We start from the raw sequence: 16,170 nt of genomic DNA on the forward strand, positions 1-16,170 counted from the left end.
AAGCGCATCGTTTCGCATCATCGGGTATGATGTAGCAGGAGCTCAATGTGGCCCCTGATGTTGCTATGGTGACAGGCAGGCGCCTAGCGACCGACATTTGCTCTTTCTTCATGTGCTTTTCTTTTTTCATCTTCTTCTGTCTTCACTTCCTATTTTTGTTTTGTCTCCACGACTCCCTCCACATGCCATCTTCTCTTGGTTTTGTCCCTTCTTCCCCAATTTCAACCAATTTCATACCCTTGTGTTAAACTCAGGACCAGGGGCCAAATCCGGCCCATAGAACTGTTGAGTTGGCCCGCCTCACGGACCCTATTAAACAAAGTGCTTACAGCAATCCGAGTAAATAAGCCATTCCTCCAGTGAGATTTTGATTTCAAATAAATATTATATACAGTAAACATTAAGAATAAGTGTGACAGATTCAGACCAAAAATCCGACACGACTAAAACAGGAAGCATCGATTATACAAAATAACACCTTTTAAAAGGTAAAAGACAGTCAAAAGGGATCATTTTAACTGTAGCAAAGCATGCTGGGAAATGTATCATGTTCCCATTCCACAGATTGAAACTCTTCCAGGTTACACATCTCACAGATTTTGATGTTTTTTTTATTGATATAAAAATGTAACTTTTGCCAGGATGTTAAGAGAATGATGAAGAGGTGGTTGATCAACAATAACTTTATTGAAACAAACAACTAAACCAAAACAACCATAGTCGTATATCCGTAGACTCACCCCTGCTCTATAGGAACTGGAAAAGCTGGACAGAGGGCCCGCTTATGTCTAGGGTTGGGTGTTATTTATGTATTATTCTATACTGGTGCCAAATTGGTACTTAAAAGGTGACTGAACCAGTACTTCAATAAGGAAAATATTGAAAAATACCTTTTTTTGTTTTTACAAAATTTTGTGACATGCATAATAACCAGAATGCAGGCGGTCATCTGGTTACAAATGAGTTCCATTCTTCATATGTGTTGTAAATAGAATTTTATTGTAATTTGTAACTCGTACCTAAAGTCATTCAAACTGTACACAGAACACATGAAGCACATCAAATACATCAATAGAAACTCTAAACAATAAAAAAAATAGAATAATTAAATGAAAAGAGAACGAAAAAAAAAGCTGATTAATTTTTACTTCATAGAATTAATCCAAAGCATTCCATTAATCGAGGAATTGGTTGGGCCCAATACGGACCAAATCAATCTGTGTGGAAAATCTTGTTTTGCTTTCAAGGATGACTAAGAAAATGTTTAAAAAGTTCGGAAAACTCAGATAACTGATTAATCATGGATTAATTGTTGCAGCTGTACTTACATTGATGCTGCCGCCAGGGTTGTGTGAGGATAGCTTGGCATCTTTGTACGGCAGTCTTAGTAAAACACTGCTGCAGAGTCAGTCAAGTCCAGATGTAACACACACACACACACACAACCATTGCTTTCTAATTTCTGAGTAGGGAAAGTTGGATTTTAATTTAATATATCAAAGAGACACGGATCAATATTTGGTCCAATGCCATTTGTGTGTGTGTTTGTGTGTGTTTGTGAATGTCGGACCTCTGTTGTCAAGTGCTTCACTGTTTTGCCTCTGGCACTGATCCTGTGTGAGTCAGCATCGGGAGAATTCTCAATACACAGTGTCGACTTTGGCATTGATTTTCTAATACAACAAAGTCAGGTTGAGCTAAGATGCACCCGGAACACGGCTTGCCATGAAGATGAATCTGGTGACGTCATTTACTCCTGTCCCAAGGCGCCTGGTTGTAATTCTAGTTTATGGCAAGCGGTGCACAATATGGTCTAGAATAGAATTAGTATTAGGACTATTATACCATGGGTGAAATTGAGTTTTATATATATATATGTATATATATATAATATATATGTATATATATATATATATAGATATACAGTGAAGAAAATAAGTATTTGAACACCCTGCTATTTTGCTATTTCTCCCACTTAGAAATCATGGAGGGGTCTGAAATTTTCATCGTAGGTGCATGTCCACTGTGAGAGAGATAAACTAAAAAGAAAAATCCAGAAATCACAATGCATGATTTTTTAACAATTTATTTGTGTGATACAGCTGCTAATAAGTATTTGAACACCTGAGAAAATGAATGTTAATATTTGGTACAGTAGCCTTTGTTTGCTATTACAGAGGTCAAACGTTTCCTGTAGTTTTTCACCAGGTTTGCACACACTGCAGGAGGGATCTTGGCCCACTCCTCCACACAGATCTTCTCTAGATCAGTCAGGTTTCTGGGCTGTCGCTGAGAAACACGGAGTTTGAGCTCCCTCCAAAGATTTTCGATTGGGTTCAGGTCTGGAGACTGGCTGGGCCATGCTAGAACCTTGATATGCTTCTTACGGAGCCACTCCTTGGTTTTCCTGGCTGTGTGCTTCGGGTCGTTGTCGTGTTGGAAGACCCAGCCACGACCCATCTTCAATGCTCTGACAGAGGGAAGGAGGTTGTTCCCCAAAATCTCACAATACACGGCCCCAGTCATCCTCTCTTTAATGCAGTGCACTCGTCCTGTCCCATGTGCAGAAAAACACCCCCAAAGCATGATGCTACCATCCCCATGCTTCACAGTAGGGATGGTGTTCTTCGGATTGTACTCTTCATTCTTCTTCCTCCAAACACGCTTATTGGAATTATGACCAAAAAGTTCTATTTTGGTCTCATCTGACCATAAAACTTTCTCCCATGACTCCTCTGTATCATCCAAATGGTCATATGCAAACTTAAGACGGGCCTTGACATGTGCTGGTTTAAGCAGGGGAACCTTTCGTGCCATGCATGATTTCACATCATGACGTCTTAGTGTATTACCTACAGTAACCTTGGAAACGGTGGTCCCAGCTCTTTTCAGGTCATTGACCAAGTCCTGTCGTGTAGTTCTGGGCTGATTCCTCACCTTTCTTAGAATCATTGAGACCCCACGAGGTGATATCTTGCATGGGGCTCCACTCCGATTGAGATTGACCGTCATGTTTAGCTTCTTCCATTTTCTAATGATAGCTCCAACAGTGGACCTTTTTTCACCAAGCTGCTTGGTAATTGCTCCGTAGCCCTTTCCAGCCTTGTGGAGGTGTACAATTTTGTCTCTGGTGTCTTTGGACAGCTCTTTGGTCTTCGCCATGTTACAAGTTAAAGTCTTACTGATTGTATGGGGTGGACAGGTGTCTTTATGCAGCTAACGACCTCAAACAGGTGCATCTGATTCAGGATGATACATGGAGTGCAGGTGGACTTCTAATGGGCAGACTAACAGGTCTTTCAGGGTCAGAATTCTAGATGATACACAGGTGTTCAAATACTTATTTGCAGCTGTATCACACAAATAAATTGTTAAAAAATCATGCATTGTGATTTCTGGATTTTTCTTTTTAGTTTATCTCTCTCACAGTGGACATGCACCTACGATGAAAATTTCAGACCCCTCCATGATTTCTAAGTGGGAGAAATAGCAAAATAGCAGGGTGTTCAAATACTTATTTTCTTCACTGTATATATATGCAGGCCTAGGTGACTAACACCTATAAGTTAAGACCTATGGCTCGGGAGCCAGGTAGGGCTCTTTTGATGACTGTATCTGGCTCTCAAGCATTTCTTACCACAATAAAAATGTATTTTTGCTAACATTTTAAAGTAAACCATCACAGAAATGACTGTTAAAAATAATATTCAAAATCAACAACTTTCTTATGCACTTTAATTCATCCATCTATATTCTGCTGCAATACGGCCAACCATATCCATCTTTCCTGATGATATTTTCCAGGTCAAACACCAAAACTTGATTATTACTGGGTAATGCTGTAGTCTACCTCGGTCATTGAGATGTCAAAAAAACATGTAAATGTAAACTTTCCTCCTTTAGTCAAATAGCTAAAGCTGCAGAACCAAGCCTTCTGACGAAGATGGCCAAAAGAATGAAATACGTCTACGGAGTACGGTGCAAAACTATGCAGCAGCAGAAGTTGTATTAATGGCAACAAGTATTTGATTTATTATTAGACACTGCGCTGCTCACGAAAGTGTGCTGGCCACACCCCATTGGCGTGGGGTAGTGTACCTGGTCTACGTAATTAGAGCCCATTATCTAAAACTGTTGGTCTTACATAAAAATGCACACATTTTATTGCATTCAATGTTTAAAAAAAATGTATATGGCTCTCACAGATACACATTTTAAAATATCTGGCCTTCATGGCTCTCTTCGCCAAAAAGGTTCCCGACCCCTGAGTTAAGACAACCGTTAAGCTCCACTGGTTACATAATAAGTGTTTGCCAAAACAATCCAATATTATTATTCCAAAGAAAAGCAATTATGTTATTTTATTTTAGCACGACGGACGGACATGTCGTATTGCAGCTGTAACCATAGTGCTCAGACACTGAAATTTGTCTTTTTTATTGCTATTTCAATACGTTGATCTCTTCACTGATTGCAAAATCAGTAGTAAGTAATTGCTGTAGGCATCACACTGTTTCATTTCTTTCCGATTCAATCTCTCTGCACATACATGATTGAGTTTCCTTCCATATAATTCTCATTTTTTAAAATCCTTTTATATTTTAAAAAATCTACCTGTCCACTTGTCCGCCAGCCTCGGCAACTAAGTCACCGAATTTGATCATGTATTCTTCCGGTATTTATTCTACCTGTTGGAAGACTTCCAGTTCTAACAACTGCAAATGAATTGCCAGTCACATTTCTGGAAGCATCAGTAAAATTAAAAAGTAAAATAAAAAAATTAAAAATGAAATTACAACCCTTCCTTCAAAAATGTTTGGACAGTATTTCTCAGAGTGTGACTGTGTCCTTCTCCCCCAATTTATTTTAGTTTTGAACAAATTAATTGAAGCCCAAGTGGCGGCCGTCTCTTTTGTCCCTTTAATAATCCCGTAACGTGTGCATTACAGTTGAGTAATGTGATGTAAACAAAGAATAAGAGGAGCATAAAAGTGACTATAGGGGTGTTATTTCATGTGTACAGGGGTCTAATAATGGTCCAAAACATATTATGGAAGTTATAGACAGGTTTTCTATGCTATAACTACGTAAAAATGTATTAATATTGAATCCTACTTCACAGAAATTAATTTAGTGCAGTCGGGTCTGGAATCATCACACACCAACTTAACACAAAAACATACACTTTGGGCAACGACTACTATATAAGTGGAGGATAATAAACAACAATGTATCTACTTTACTACTGCGCTGATACTACTTTATCACATCTATGTTGACTTGATGTTAATGTGTACTTCAGCTGTTTACAACAAGGTACCACAAGGCATGCTGGGGATTTTTTTAAACAGACATAAAGCATTCAATTGCATTTTTCTTTCATAACAATTATTCGGTCATTGAAATCATTTGGGCTGCATGGCGACCGAGCGGTTAGCGCGCAAGCCTCACAGCTAGGAGACCTGAGTTCAATTCCACCCTCGGGTATATCTGTGTGGAGTTTGCATGTTCTCCCCGTGCATGCGTGGGTTTTCTCCAGGGACTCCGGTTTCCTCCCACATTCCAAAAACATGCTAGGTTAATTGGCGACTCCAAATTGTCCATAGGTATGAATGTGAGTGTGAATGGTTGTTTGTCTATATGTGCCCTGTAATTGGCTGGCCACCAGTCCAGGGTGTAGCTCGCCTCTCGCCCGAAGACAGCTGAGATAGGCTCCAGCACTCCTGCGACCCTCGTGAGGGGTAGAAAAGCGGTAGAAAATGAATGAAATCATTTGTAAAATCAAGAGTTGCAACTTTTAGGCACCCTACACAATGATTCATGATGCATTTTTCTTCCTAGCCTTTACACCCCCTCTTCATTCCAACTCTTATCCCGGACCAAGAGATTTGCATTTTAGTATTATTCCTCCATCCATCTTCTTCACTCTGTTATGCTGCTGAGTTTGCACACGACCAACATAATCACAAACTCATCTTTCACCTGTTTTCATTCTTGTTCTTGATACATCTATAGGACAGAAACTGTCAAGGAAAAATATTCTGCTGACTCCATGACAGCAGAAATGCATACTGTATGTATGTTAGTTTCATAATCATAACTCATTTTAGTAAAATCACATGGAATGATGGACAGAAAACAAGTGCAATGACAAACATTATATTCCTGACAGAAATGCAGTAATGGGTTTTAGTTATTTGTTTGTGTTTGCAATGATGTATACTGTACTCGGCATGTGACAACTACTGTATGCTCTGTGGTTTATCTGTCCTCCAGGGTCAGGGTATCCATATGTTCTGGAAGCACCAGCCCAGGACTTTGTGTCTGGTAAACAAGTAAACAGAAAAAAAACACCCCTTTAACATTCAACTTTTCATTAAACCTGAGCTGCGCTTGCTAATTATTAATCTTCAATAACTGTTCATCTGTAGTTAATCCAGATTAATGTTTCATCCCCATTCGCTTTGGGACATACATTATCAGTGCTTTGTTTGCATACAGACAACAGTAAATAATAAAGACTCAATTTGGATCGTGGTTTTTCATAGAAACCGGCCCATACTGATCAGTGGCAGATGTATCGGAGCACTCCCAGTAGGTGTACCTTATGTGTACCATCTGGACGCAACTATTGACTAACCCGGCCGGCACCCAGCACCATTCCAGTGTAATGGTAATGGTAATGGTTTTATTTCTATTTTATTTGAACATGCATCAGATTACAATTGAATGCATCACATAATCAGTTCACAGTTCCACATGTCCAAAAGGAGTAGGAAGAAGCAAAGCTTATTAAATCCTACCCCTCCATCTGGTACTTTTACAATCAGTAACTGTTACATTTGTTCACTTCCTGCTTTCCTAATATAGGAAAAGTTGTTTTGTTTTTTTTTTAAATCACGTACCGAAGTACAAGGTGATATGACCATCCAATGACATAATGGGTACCATAGTAAGTGTCAATATAGTGATATATATAGCACATCATGACTGGTTCAAGACTCTTCATCCTTGTATTTAGCAAACATCAACTGCTTGTATTGTTTCTTGAATTGGCTCATCGTTGTGCATTGTTTGACTTCCTTACTCAATCCATTCCATAGTTTGATTCCACATACTGAAATGCTATGGCTTTTTAACGTAGTCCTAGCATAGAAGTGTTTCAAATGTAGGTCATCCCTGAGATCATATTTCTCCTCTCTTGTAGAGAAGTATTGGATGACATTTTTAGGTAATTGGTTATTTTTAGCCTTATGCATTATTTTAGCTGTTTGAAGATGAACTATATCAGCAAGTTTAAGTATTTGTGATTTTAGAAATAAGGAGTTAGTATGTTCTCTGTAGGCGGCATTATGAATTATCCTTACTGACCTTTTTTGCAGTACATCTAGCGAATGAAGATTGCTTTTATAGTTATTACCCCATATTTCCACACAATAAGTAAGATATGGTAGAACCAGAGAGCAATAAAGAATGTGGAGTGATTTTTGATTGAGAACAAATTTTGCTTTGTTCAATATTGAAATATTTCATATGTTGTGTGGACAGGACCTTTTTAGTTGTTTTTCACAGAACCCACAGAATATTGTCACCACCTATTGGAGTATTAATAGGCGACACCCTCTAGCATAAAAAATGTGATCCGAAAAAATCAAAATACATCCAAACAGCTCCGGTCACAATTACATTTGATTTTTTTCATTGTGTCTTGATACGTAATTTATTAGAGTGAAATTTGACATTATTTTCATAATAACTTTCTGCACACACCCCCAACCTTATGGCCCTCTAATAATTTAACAGTCAGCATAAAAATATCTTCCACATTCTGTGTATTTCCTGTGTGTGTGTTGACTAACACCCTCATTCTGGCCTTATTGGAGCTTGCCCCAAGCCCTAATGGAAAGTAATAAAGAACTCTCAATGTGTTTCTATTTTCTATGTGTGTGTGTGAGAGAGAGAGAAAGGCGAGATGAATGGTCGTGATTAGGCCGTGCAAGCTGCAGACAATCGTGATGATCAATGTCTTCCTCATCTCTGTAGCATAAAAACAGATTGTGTCATGACTACACATACAAAGATATAAAGAACCAAACAGATATAATGTACCCTCTATCAACCACGTGTGAGAAAGAGTTAATAAATATGTTAGTTGGTGATTAATTAATTGTTTTGCTCTAGTCGACTTCAGTACATCGCTTCTATACAGAGCAGATGTTCTTAAGCTGATTAGGCTACAACTGTATTTCATTGCATGTCTGCAAAGGACTGCAGTGCGGAAGCGCTGACGCTGCAACAGTAGATATGAGTGGTTGGGGGTGTGTGTGTGTGGGTGGGCTGCAGAGTGTGTGAGCAAAAAAGTAAGAGGGAGGAGGGAAAATGCAGATAGAGAGAAAGAGCAATAAAAGAAATAGATGGCGAGGTTGATGGCAAAGGTCTAGAAATGGAAAGATAAAATGGATACAGGAAGAAAGATGCAGACGGAGGTCCCTGGACTTTTGATCCATCAGCCCTTAATACAGGAAATGACTTGCATCAAAGTTGTCTGAGTGGGTTTAATGTTAATCCCACAGCCAGAAAAAAGAAATGCAACATCAAGCATATAAAACTTTGCACTGTTTGTCAAAGTAGTCCTGCTTTGTGGCCACAAAGTATGCTGGGACAAACACTCAAATACGTCTTTGTTCCTTGTGCAGTTCTTTAGCAACAATACTAGCATGACAAGTTTCTCGGACAAGAGCCAAGCCCACTCCACACTGACTGTGTATACCCTGCTGTGGAGAAAACACACTTTTTGAAGGAGAGGAACAGATTTCTAATATAAATACAGTGGAACCTGGTTAAGGTCATGAATCTGTTCCAAAAGGTCAGAATCCAATTGAAACGTACTCAAATCCAATCAGTTTTTCCCATGAAAAATCATGTAAATCCATTATCTATTCCAGAAAGCCACAGCATGTCTGTACGCTTTTAGGAGCACAGAAATAATTTAGGAAATTTCGGAAAAAACACACAATTTTATTATTAAACTCAAACAACATACACAGTAATGTACATGTACACACGTATACACACAGCTCAATCTTTGCTGCTTATCCTCACTAAGGTTGCAGGGATATTAGCATCAGCTGACTTTGGACGAGAGGCAGGGTACACCCTGGACTGGTGGCCAGCCAATCACGACACATATAGACAAACAACCATTCACACTCACATTCATACCTATGGACAATTTGGAGTCGCCAATTAACCTAGCATGTTTTTGGAATGTGGGAGGAAACCGGAGTACCCGGAGAAAACCCATGCATGCACAGGGAGAACATGCAAACTCCACACAGAGATGCCCAAGCGGAGAATCGAACCTGCTAACCACTCGTCCACCATATAGCCCGGCCTGTGTTTTTGTGGCAATATCAGGCTTGATTGCACAGCAGACCACAAGCCTGAGTAAAAACATGCCGGAATTTTTTTTTTTTTTTTAATGTGCTGCGCGTGGGAATTTAGAGTGGAGTTACGATGCATACAAATGAAAAATAAAGTGTTTTAGTGCATGAGTGGAACGGCACTTGCATCACAGAGAATCATCTTTCCTGCATCCCGCTTGTATTCATCTAATAATAATAATAATATAGCTTGCACGGCGGTCAAGTGGTTAGCGCGCAGATCTCACAGTTTTCCTCCCAGGTTCCCTCCCACATTCCAAAAACATGCTAGGTTAATTGGCGACTCCAAATTGTCCATAGGTATGAATGTGAGTGTGAATGGTTGTTTGTCTACATGTGCCTTGTGATTGGCTGGCCACCAGTCCAGGGTGTACCCCGCCTCTTGCCCGAAGACAGCTGGGATAGGCTCCAGCACCCCTGCGACCCTCGTGAGGATAAGCGGTAGAAAATGAATGAATGAACTTGTTAGCGCTATGTTAGCGAGTGTAACTGCGCTATCTCAGTCGCATAAGCTAGCTTGTATGGCTGAGCGTCAACATTATCGAGCGTCAAGGTGAAAATTTGTACAGGACTTGCATGGAAATTTTACGCTAGTTTTATTCCCTTTGCATGGATTTATTTCAGGAGCAAAATGCAAATGATATATTGCGAATGCCAATATTTTTTTCCCCCTCGGACAGCCTAATTTCTAGGTGCAAAGACAAGATCAACAAGAACACCACCTTAGTGCAGTGAGTTATTTCTTGAATTTAGTAGTTTCTTTATCATTGTGTTGTTGCAAGCAGACCGCCAGTACTTCAAAACATCCATTGTCAGCAGAATTGGAACTTTTAGCTACATGTGAAACAGAATTGCTGGGTATTTCTTGATTTGACAACAAAAAACTACTAAAGAATGCGACACAAGACTTTGTGTGTGTGTGTATACCAATAACACTTCATTTAGCAGGCACTTTTACTGCAGTCGTAAGGCCAATGCTATAACTGCTGTAACTTGACAAAACAGAGTTGATTGAGTGCAAGAAGAGAAGATTAGCCCGCTCGTCCAAGACCAACGCCTATGCCATTACAGCACATTTACATAAACATCAACTCCACATTAGCATAGAAAACACATCAACATGAAGGAATGGTCTGAGCAGGGGATGAATAGCGAGAGAAGAAGCCCAAAGGAGATGCTTCTGTTATTGTATTAGCGGTACCAAAATTACCATTAAGAGAGCTGCTGGTTTGATGACTAGCAACACTTGGAGTCGGATCATTTCATTTTATATATTTATTGTATCTGTTTATACCAATTTTTGGACAATGCTTTGCTCACTCTGTTGAAAAATGCATTTTTTGACCTTCTAAGGGCACATACACCCTAAAATGTGTCGTGTTCTAAAAGCAACAACCTTCGGGTCACCCACTTTTGGCTCTACCATTGTTTTCCTTTTATGGCCGTGACTTGCATTTATTTGATGACACAAAGACAGCAGAAAGTCACACTAAGGCCTTGGCCTATTTTACCCGTTCTTATCTCTTATCTGTCTTAGCGGCGCACACACAGCAAGTTGTTCTGCATTGCAGCTCGTTGAGCAGGCCAGCGAGCAAACATTCACCAGGGGAAAAAGTGCCCCGCTGGCCTTGCTTTGCATGATAGATGGCAAATTAGCTATTCAGTTTGTAAACAAAGCTGTCAATTAGCCGATGCTAATGTTTCATTAAGTTTTAACATTCTGCTAACAGCAGTTTGGCTTGTACCCATGATGCAACCAACGGTTGGATCAGTTTGGGATATGATGGAGACTGCTGTTGGTGGGGATTTATGCACTATATTTTTTATTCTTCGAACAAAAGAAGTTCTGTTTGGATTCCGTTGTTATTAAACAAACCGATTAAATCGCGTTTGGGAACTGCGAACGGGAGAACGCATTAATTTAAATTCAGCGGTGCTGCACGGCGGTCGTGTGGTTAGCGCGCAGACCTCACAGCTAGGAGACCCGAGTTCAATGCCATCCTCGGCCATCTCTGTGTGGAGTTTGCATGTTCTCCCCGTGCATGCGTGGGTTTTCTCCGGGTACTCCGGTTTCCTCCCACATTCCAAAAACATGCTAGGTTAATTAGCGACTCCAAATTGTCCATAGGTATGAATGTGAGTGTGAATGGTTGTTTGTCTATATGTGCCCTGTGATTGGCTGGCCCACCAGTCCAGGGTGTACTCCGCCTCTCGCCCGAAGACAGCTGGGATAGGCTCCAGCACCCCTACGACCCTCGTGAGGAAAAGCGGTAGAAAATGAATGAATGAAAAGCGGGCGCCTTCGGTTCCAATCTCCACTAGTAAGCATCATCGGTATTCGTCAGGAAAGGTATCCGGAATTTAAAGGGCTCAAGCCAAAAATCAGTATGCGTATCAAAAAGATCCGTTGTGGCAACTCCGTAATCAGGAAAAAAACGAAAGAAACAAACGAAAAGGACGTGTGAGTCTTATCTTATTATTGTTTAATAGCTTATTAAACCAACCATTTAAAAGTCAATCTTCATTTGAAAACACTATTAACAAGTTAATATTGATTTAAAAAAAATATATATATATACGTATGTTCGTAATTTAAAAATATAATATATATATGTATATATATATGTATATATATATATATATATATGTGTTCGTAATCCCTACCAACATTTATTGTGGGTTGTCATTGTTTATTCATATTTTGGGCTCATAAAAGCGGGCGCCTCAGGTTCCAATCTCCACTAGTAAGCATCATCGGTATTCGTCAGGAAGGGCATCCGGAATTTAAAGGGCTTAAGCCAAAAATCAGTATGCGGATCAAAAAGATCCGTTGTGGCGACTCCGTAATCAGGAAAAAGCCGAAAGAAACCAACAAAATGTGACTCAACAAAGGACGTGTGACTCTTATTATCTTATTATTGTTTAATAGCTTATTAAACCAACCCATCTTCATTTGAAAACACTATTAACAAGTTAATATTGATTAAAATATATATATATATGTTGGTAATTTGCTCCAGCTGTCCTCTTGTCTTTCCTGTAGTTTGCACGGTTCGCTGCCAGAAGTTCCTGATCTCGCGGGTCGGGGAGGACTGGATCTTTCTCATCTTGCTGGGACTAGTCATGGCGTTGGTCAGCTGGGTGGTGGACTTCTGCATCGCCATTTGCCTCCAAGGTGAGACATGCAGGGAAAGTCATCAGTGACATCTTTAGCCTCCTTACATGATATACCTATTGGGGATAAAACTATAAACCAGACTCATAATGAAGTACATGAATCAGTTTTTCTTCATTCCGACTGTTATTTATGTATCATTTAAGTATAAAATCCTTTGATTGCGTGTGTTTCCACAGCACAGAAGTGGATGTACGGTGGTCTGGACAGTAACGTTTTCCTGCAGTATCTGGCCTGGGTCACATACCCAGTCGTCCTCATCACCTTCTCCGCTGGCTTCACTCAGATTCTTGCTCCACAGGCTGTCGGTACAATAAACACACTAGTACTTTAGTAGATCCATTAATCTACTTTACAATAGCGTGATTTGACTTATCCCAGATATTTTTCCTCCGATCTGCGTTCTCACTCAGGTTCCGGCATTCCGGAGATGAAAACTATTTTGCGAGGAGTCGTGCTGAAGGAGTACCTCACTTTCAAAACGTTTGTGGCGAAGGTCATTGGGCTGACCTGCGCCTTGGGCAGTGGAATGCCGCTGGGCAAGGAGGTAACGCAAACACATGAAGGCTATGTTGTAAATACGACATTGTCGGAATACTGATTGTTTTGTAGGCCACAAATAACCAGAATTGGTGCTGGTTGGTTGGGAATGAAATACACAATTTATATACCTTTATTTACTTTTTTTGGATGTCTAAATGTTGACATTTCAGTCATTCATTTATTTTCTACCGCTTTTTCCTCACGAGGGTCGTAGGGGTGCTGGAGCCTATCCCAGCAGTTTTCGGGTGAGAGGCGGGGTACACCCTGGACTGGTGGCCAGCCAATCACAGGGCACATATAGACAAACAACCATTCACACTCACATTCATACCAATTTGGAGTCGCTAATTAACCTTGCATGTTTTTGAAGTACCCGGAGAAAACCCCCGCATGCACGGGGAGAACATGCAAACTCCACACAGAGATGGCCGAGGGTGGAATTGAACCCTGGTCTCCTAGCTGTGAGGTCTGCGCACTAACCACTTTGCGCCGTGCAGCCACATTTCAGTCATTTGAATTTAAATTCTTAAAATGTCTTAAAATTCTGTTAAACTTATTTGTCCTCTGCCGACACCAAATCAGACAAAACATCAATGTGATGGATTCAGTAAGAGCAAAAAGTGACAAGGATTTCCTGTATTAAAATTAATTAGTTCATCCCATGCAAAATCACAAACGGCAAACAAAACATTCTTTTGCCTCGGGTGAGCCACTCTTGGAGGATGCCTTAATGCATCCTAGCATACTTGTACCCTACTTCCCATTATCCCTGCAGCATGAATTACAAATGACCCCCCCGGCATCCCACAGGCATATATGCAGGTACTGGTCCAAATAAGGTAAAGACAGATGGAGAGACGGAAAACGCTGCTAACGACAAACACTTTTTAAACCTCGTGGGGGGACAAAAAGATGCCTCGGTACGGTACTCAACCTGCTTGTGCAGATGTTATTTATGAACTAGTTGTGTACGTGTACAGGTATGTGTGTAGCTTCTACTAGTAAGCTACATGTACTATACTACAAAAGACTGTTTAGCCCAGGGGTGTCAACAGCGTGGCCCAGGGTCATTTGCAGCCTGTGGCTGTTTTTTGTTTTTTATACATTTTTTTGTAATAAAAATGTTGTATTTTTTAATAATATTTTTTATAAAGGGCTGCACGGCGTTCGAGTGGATAGCACACAGACCTCACAGCTAGGAGACCCGGTTTCAATTCCACCCTCGGCCATCTCTGTGTGGAGTTTGCATGTTCTCCCCGGGCATGCGTGGGTTTTCCCCGGGTACTCCGGTTTCCTCCCACATTCCAAAAACATGCTAGGTTAATTGGTGACTCCAAATTGTCCATAGGTATGAATGTGAGTGTGAATGGTTGTTTGTCTATATGTGCCCTGTGATTGGCTGGCAACCAGTCCAGGGTGTAGGCTCCAGCACCCCCTCTCTGCGACCCTTGTGAGGATAAGCGTGAGAAAATGAATGAAATGAATTTTTGTAAAATAAACAAAAACAAAACATTGAAAAATCAGTCTTGATTTTACAAAATAAATGAAAAGATTTTAATTTTAACACCAAAGTCGGTTGGATTACAAGGTTTATAGTGTGTGATTTTACAAAATAAAGTCAAAAGATTTTAATTTTAACACCAAGGTCGGTTGGATTACAAGGTTTATAGTGTGTGATTTTACAAAATAAAGAGAAAATATTTTAATTTTAACACCAAGGTCGGTTGGATTACAAGGTTTATAGTGTGTGATTTTACAAAATAACGAGAAAATATTTTAATTTTAACACCAAGGTTGGTTGGATTACATGGTTTATAGTGTGTGATTTTACAAAATAAAGAGAAAATATTTAAATTTTAACACCAAGGTCGGTTGGATTACAAGGTTTATAGTGTGTGCAGAGCACGGACTCACGGACCGGCACTGATTATGTATATATTATGTATATTCTTTATAGTAGCGACACCATAGCTCACACTCTCATAAATTTGCGGCTGCCCGGTTCTCTCCAATCAATGAGAAATATCGCCGCTTTAATCTTGCAAGGTCTCGTGTCTTGTGACACCCGCAGGTAAGAGATTATGAGAGAGGTTAGTTTCTCTCTACTGATGATGAAAACAACAACGATACATGTCGATATTTGCATAACTGTCATCATTTTCATGCAAATAATTTCCCTTAATGCAGGTAACACAGATTCTTATACATTTTGTTTTTGTGCTTTTTCCTTCCGCAAGGGTCCATTTGTTCACATTGCCAGTTTGTGTGCCGCACTCCTCAGCAAGTTCATGTCTCTGTTTGGAGGAATTTATGAGGTATGTTTTGTATGGTTTTTTTTTGCTAGGTTTTTAAAGTAGTAATGGCTTAAGGCAATAGAACATTGTGTGAAAGGTGTCAGCAACATGGAAAATAAAATATGAGGAAACACAATGCTGTACCCTCTATCGCTGCATGGTAATAATACCCACTTTGTCACCCAAAACTGACTCTACCATCAGTGGCCCCCACTTAAATTGAGCATGAGATCCCAACTGTGTAGGATCCATATGACATATGCTAATAATGCATTAATCCATCTATTTTCTATGCCGCTTATCCCCACTTGGGTTGCGGTGGTATGCTGGAGCCTATGACTTTGGGTGGCCAGCCAATTGCAGCATACTGCTAAATATCACCATATTGGTAGCGGATCCTGAAGCGGAAACATTTTTAGGAAAATACTCAAATTCATTTGTGTGTGTGTGTGTCAGAACGAATCGAGGAACATTGAGATGCTGGCAGCAGCCTGTGCAGTGGGAGTGGGTTGCTGTTTTGCTGCCCCAATAGGAGGTGAGTTTCTCATCAAACAATCCAAATAACACATCATATCATGAATACGTTAAATGACTTACCTTTGCGAAACACAATGACGGCGACGCCTTTGTTGTGGCTTTCAAGTCCCAGATTAAATTGCGTCTGGCATGGCTGGCAGCAATCTTATTTGTGCATTAGTGTCCCCCTCTATTGGAT

The 16,170-nt window shown here is 40.1% G+C and overlaps 1 protein-coding gene across 1 annotated transcript in view; it reads left to right on the plus strand.

Moving 5' to 3' along the window:
- Nucleotides 1-16,170, plus strand: part of LOC131134589 (chloride channel protein 2) — an 80,376-nt gene that overhangs the window by 20,599 nt on the left and 43,607 nt on the right. Inside the window, exons 3-7 of the mRNA XM_078792908.1 lie at nt 12,487-12,618; nt 12,798-12,926; nt 13,032-13,165; nt 15,399-15,476; nt 15,912-15,990. Coding sequence (XP_078649034.1) covers nt 12,487-12,618; nt 12,798-12,926; nt 13,032-13,165; nt 15,399-15,476; nt 15,912-15,990 — 552 coding nt within the window. The remainder of the gene's footprint in view (nt 1-12,486; nt 12,619-12,797; nt 12,927-13,031; nt 13,166-15,398; nt 15,477-15,911; nt 15,991-16,170) is intronic.

Source organism: Doryrhamphus excisus, linkage group LG8 (assembly GCF_037039965.1).
Source record: "Doryrhamphus excisus strain RoL-2023G ecotype Guam linkage group LG8, RoL_Dexc_Guam_v1.1, whole genome shotgun sequence".
In the NCBI taxonomy this organism is placed as follows: domain Eukaryota; kingdom Metazoa; phylum Chordata; class Actinopteri; order Syngnathiformes; family Syngnathidae; genus Doryrhamphus; species Doryrhamphus excisus.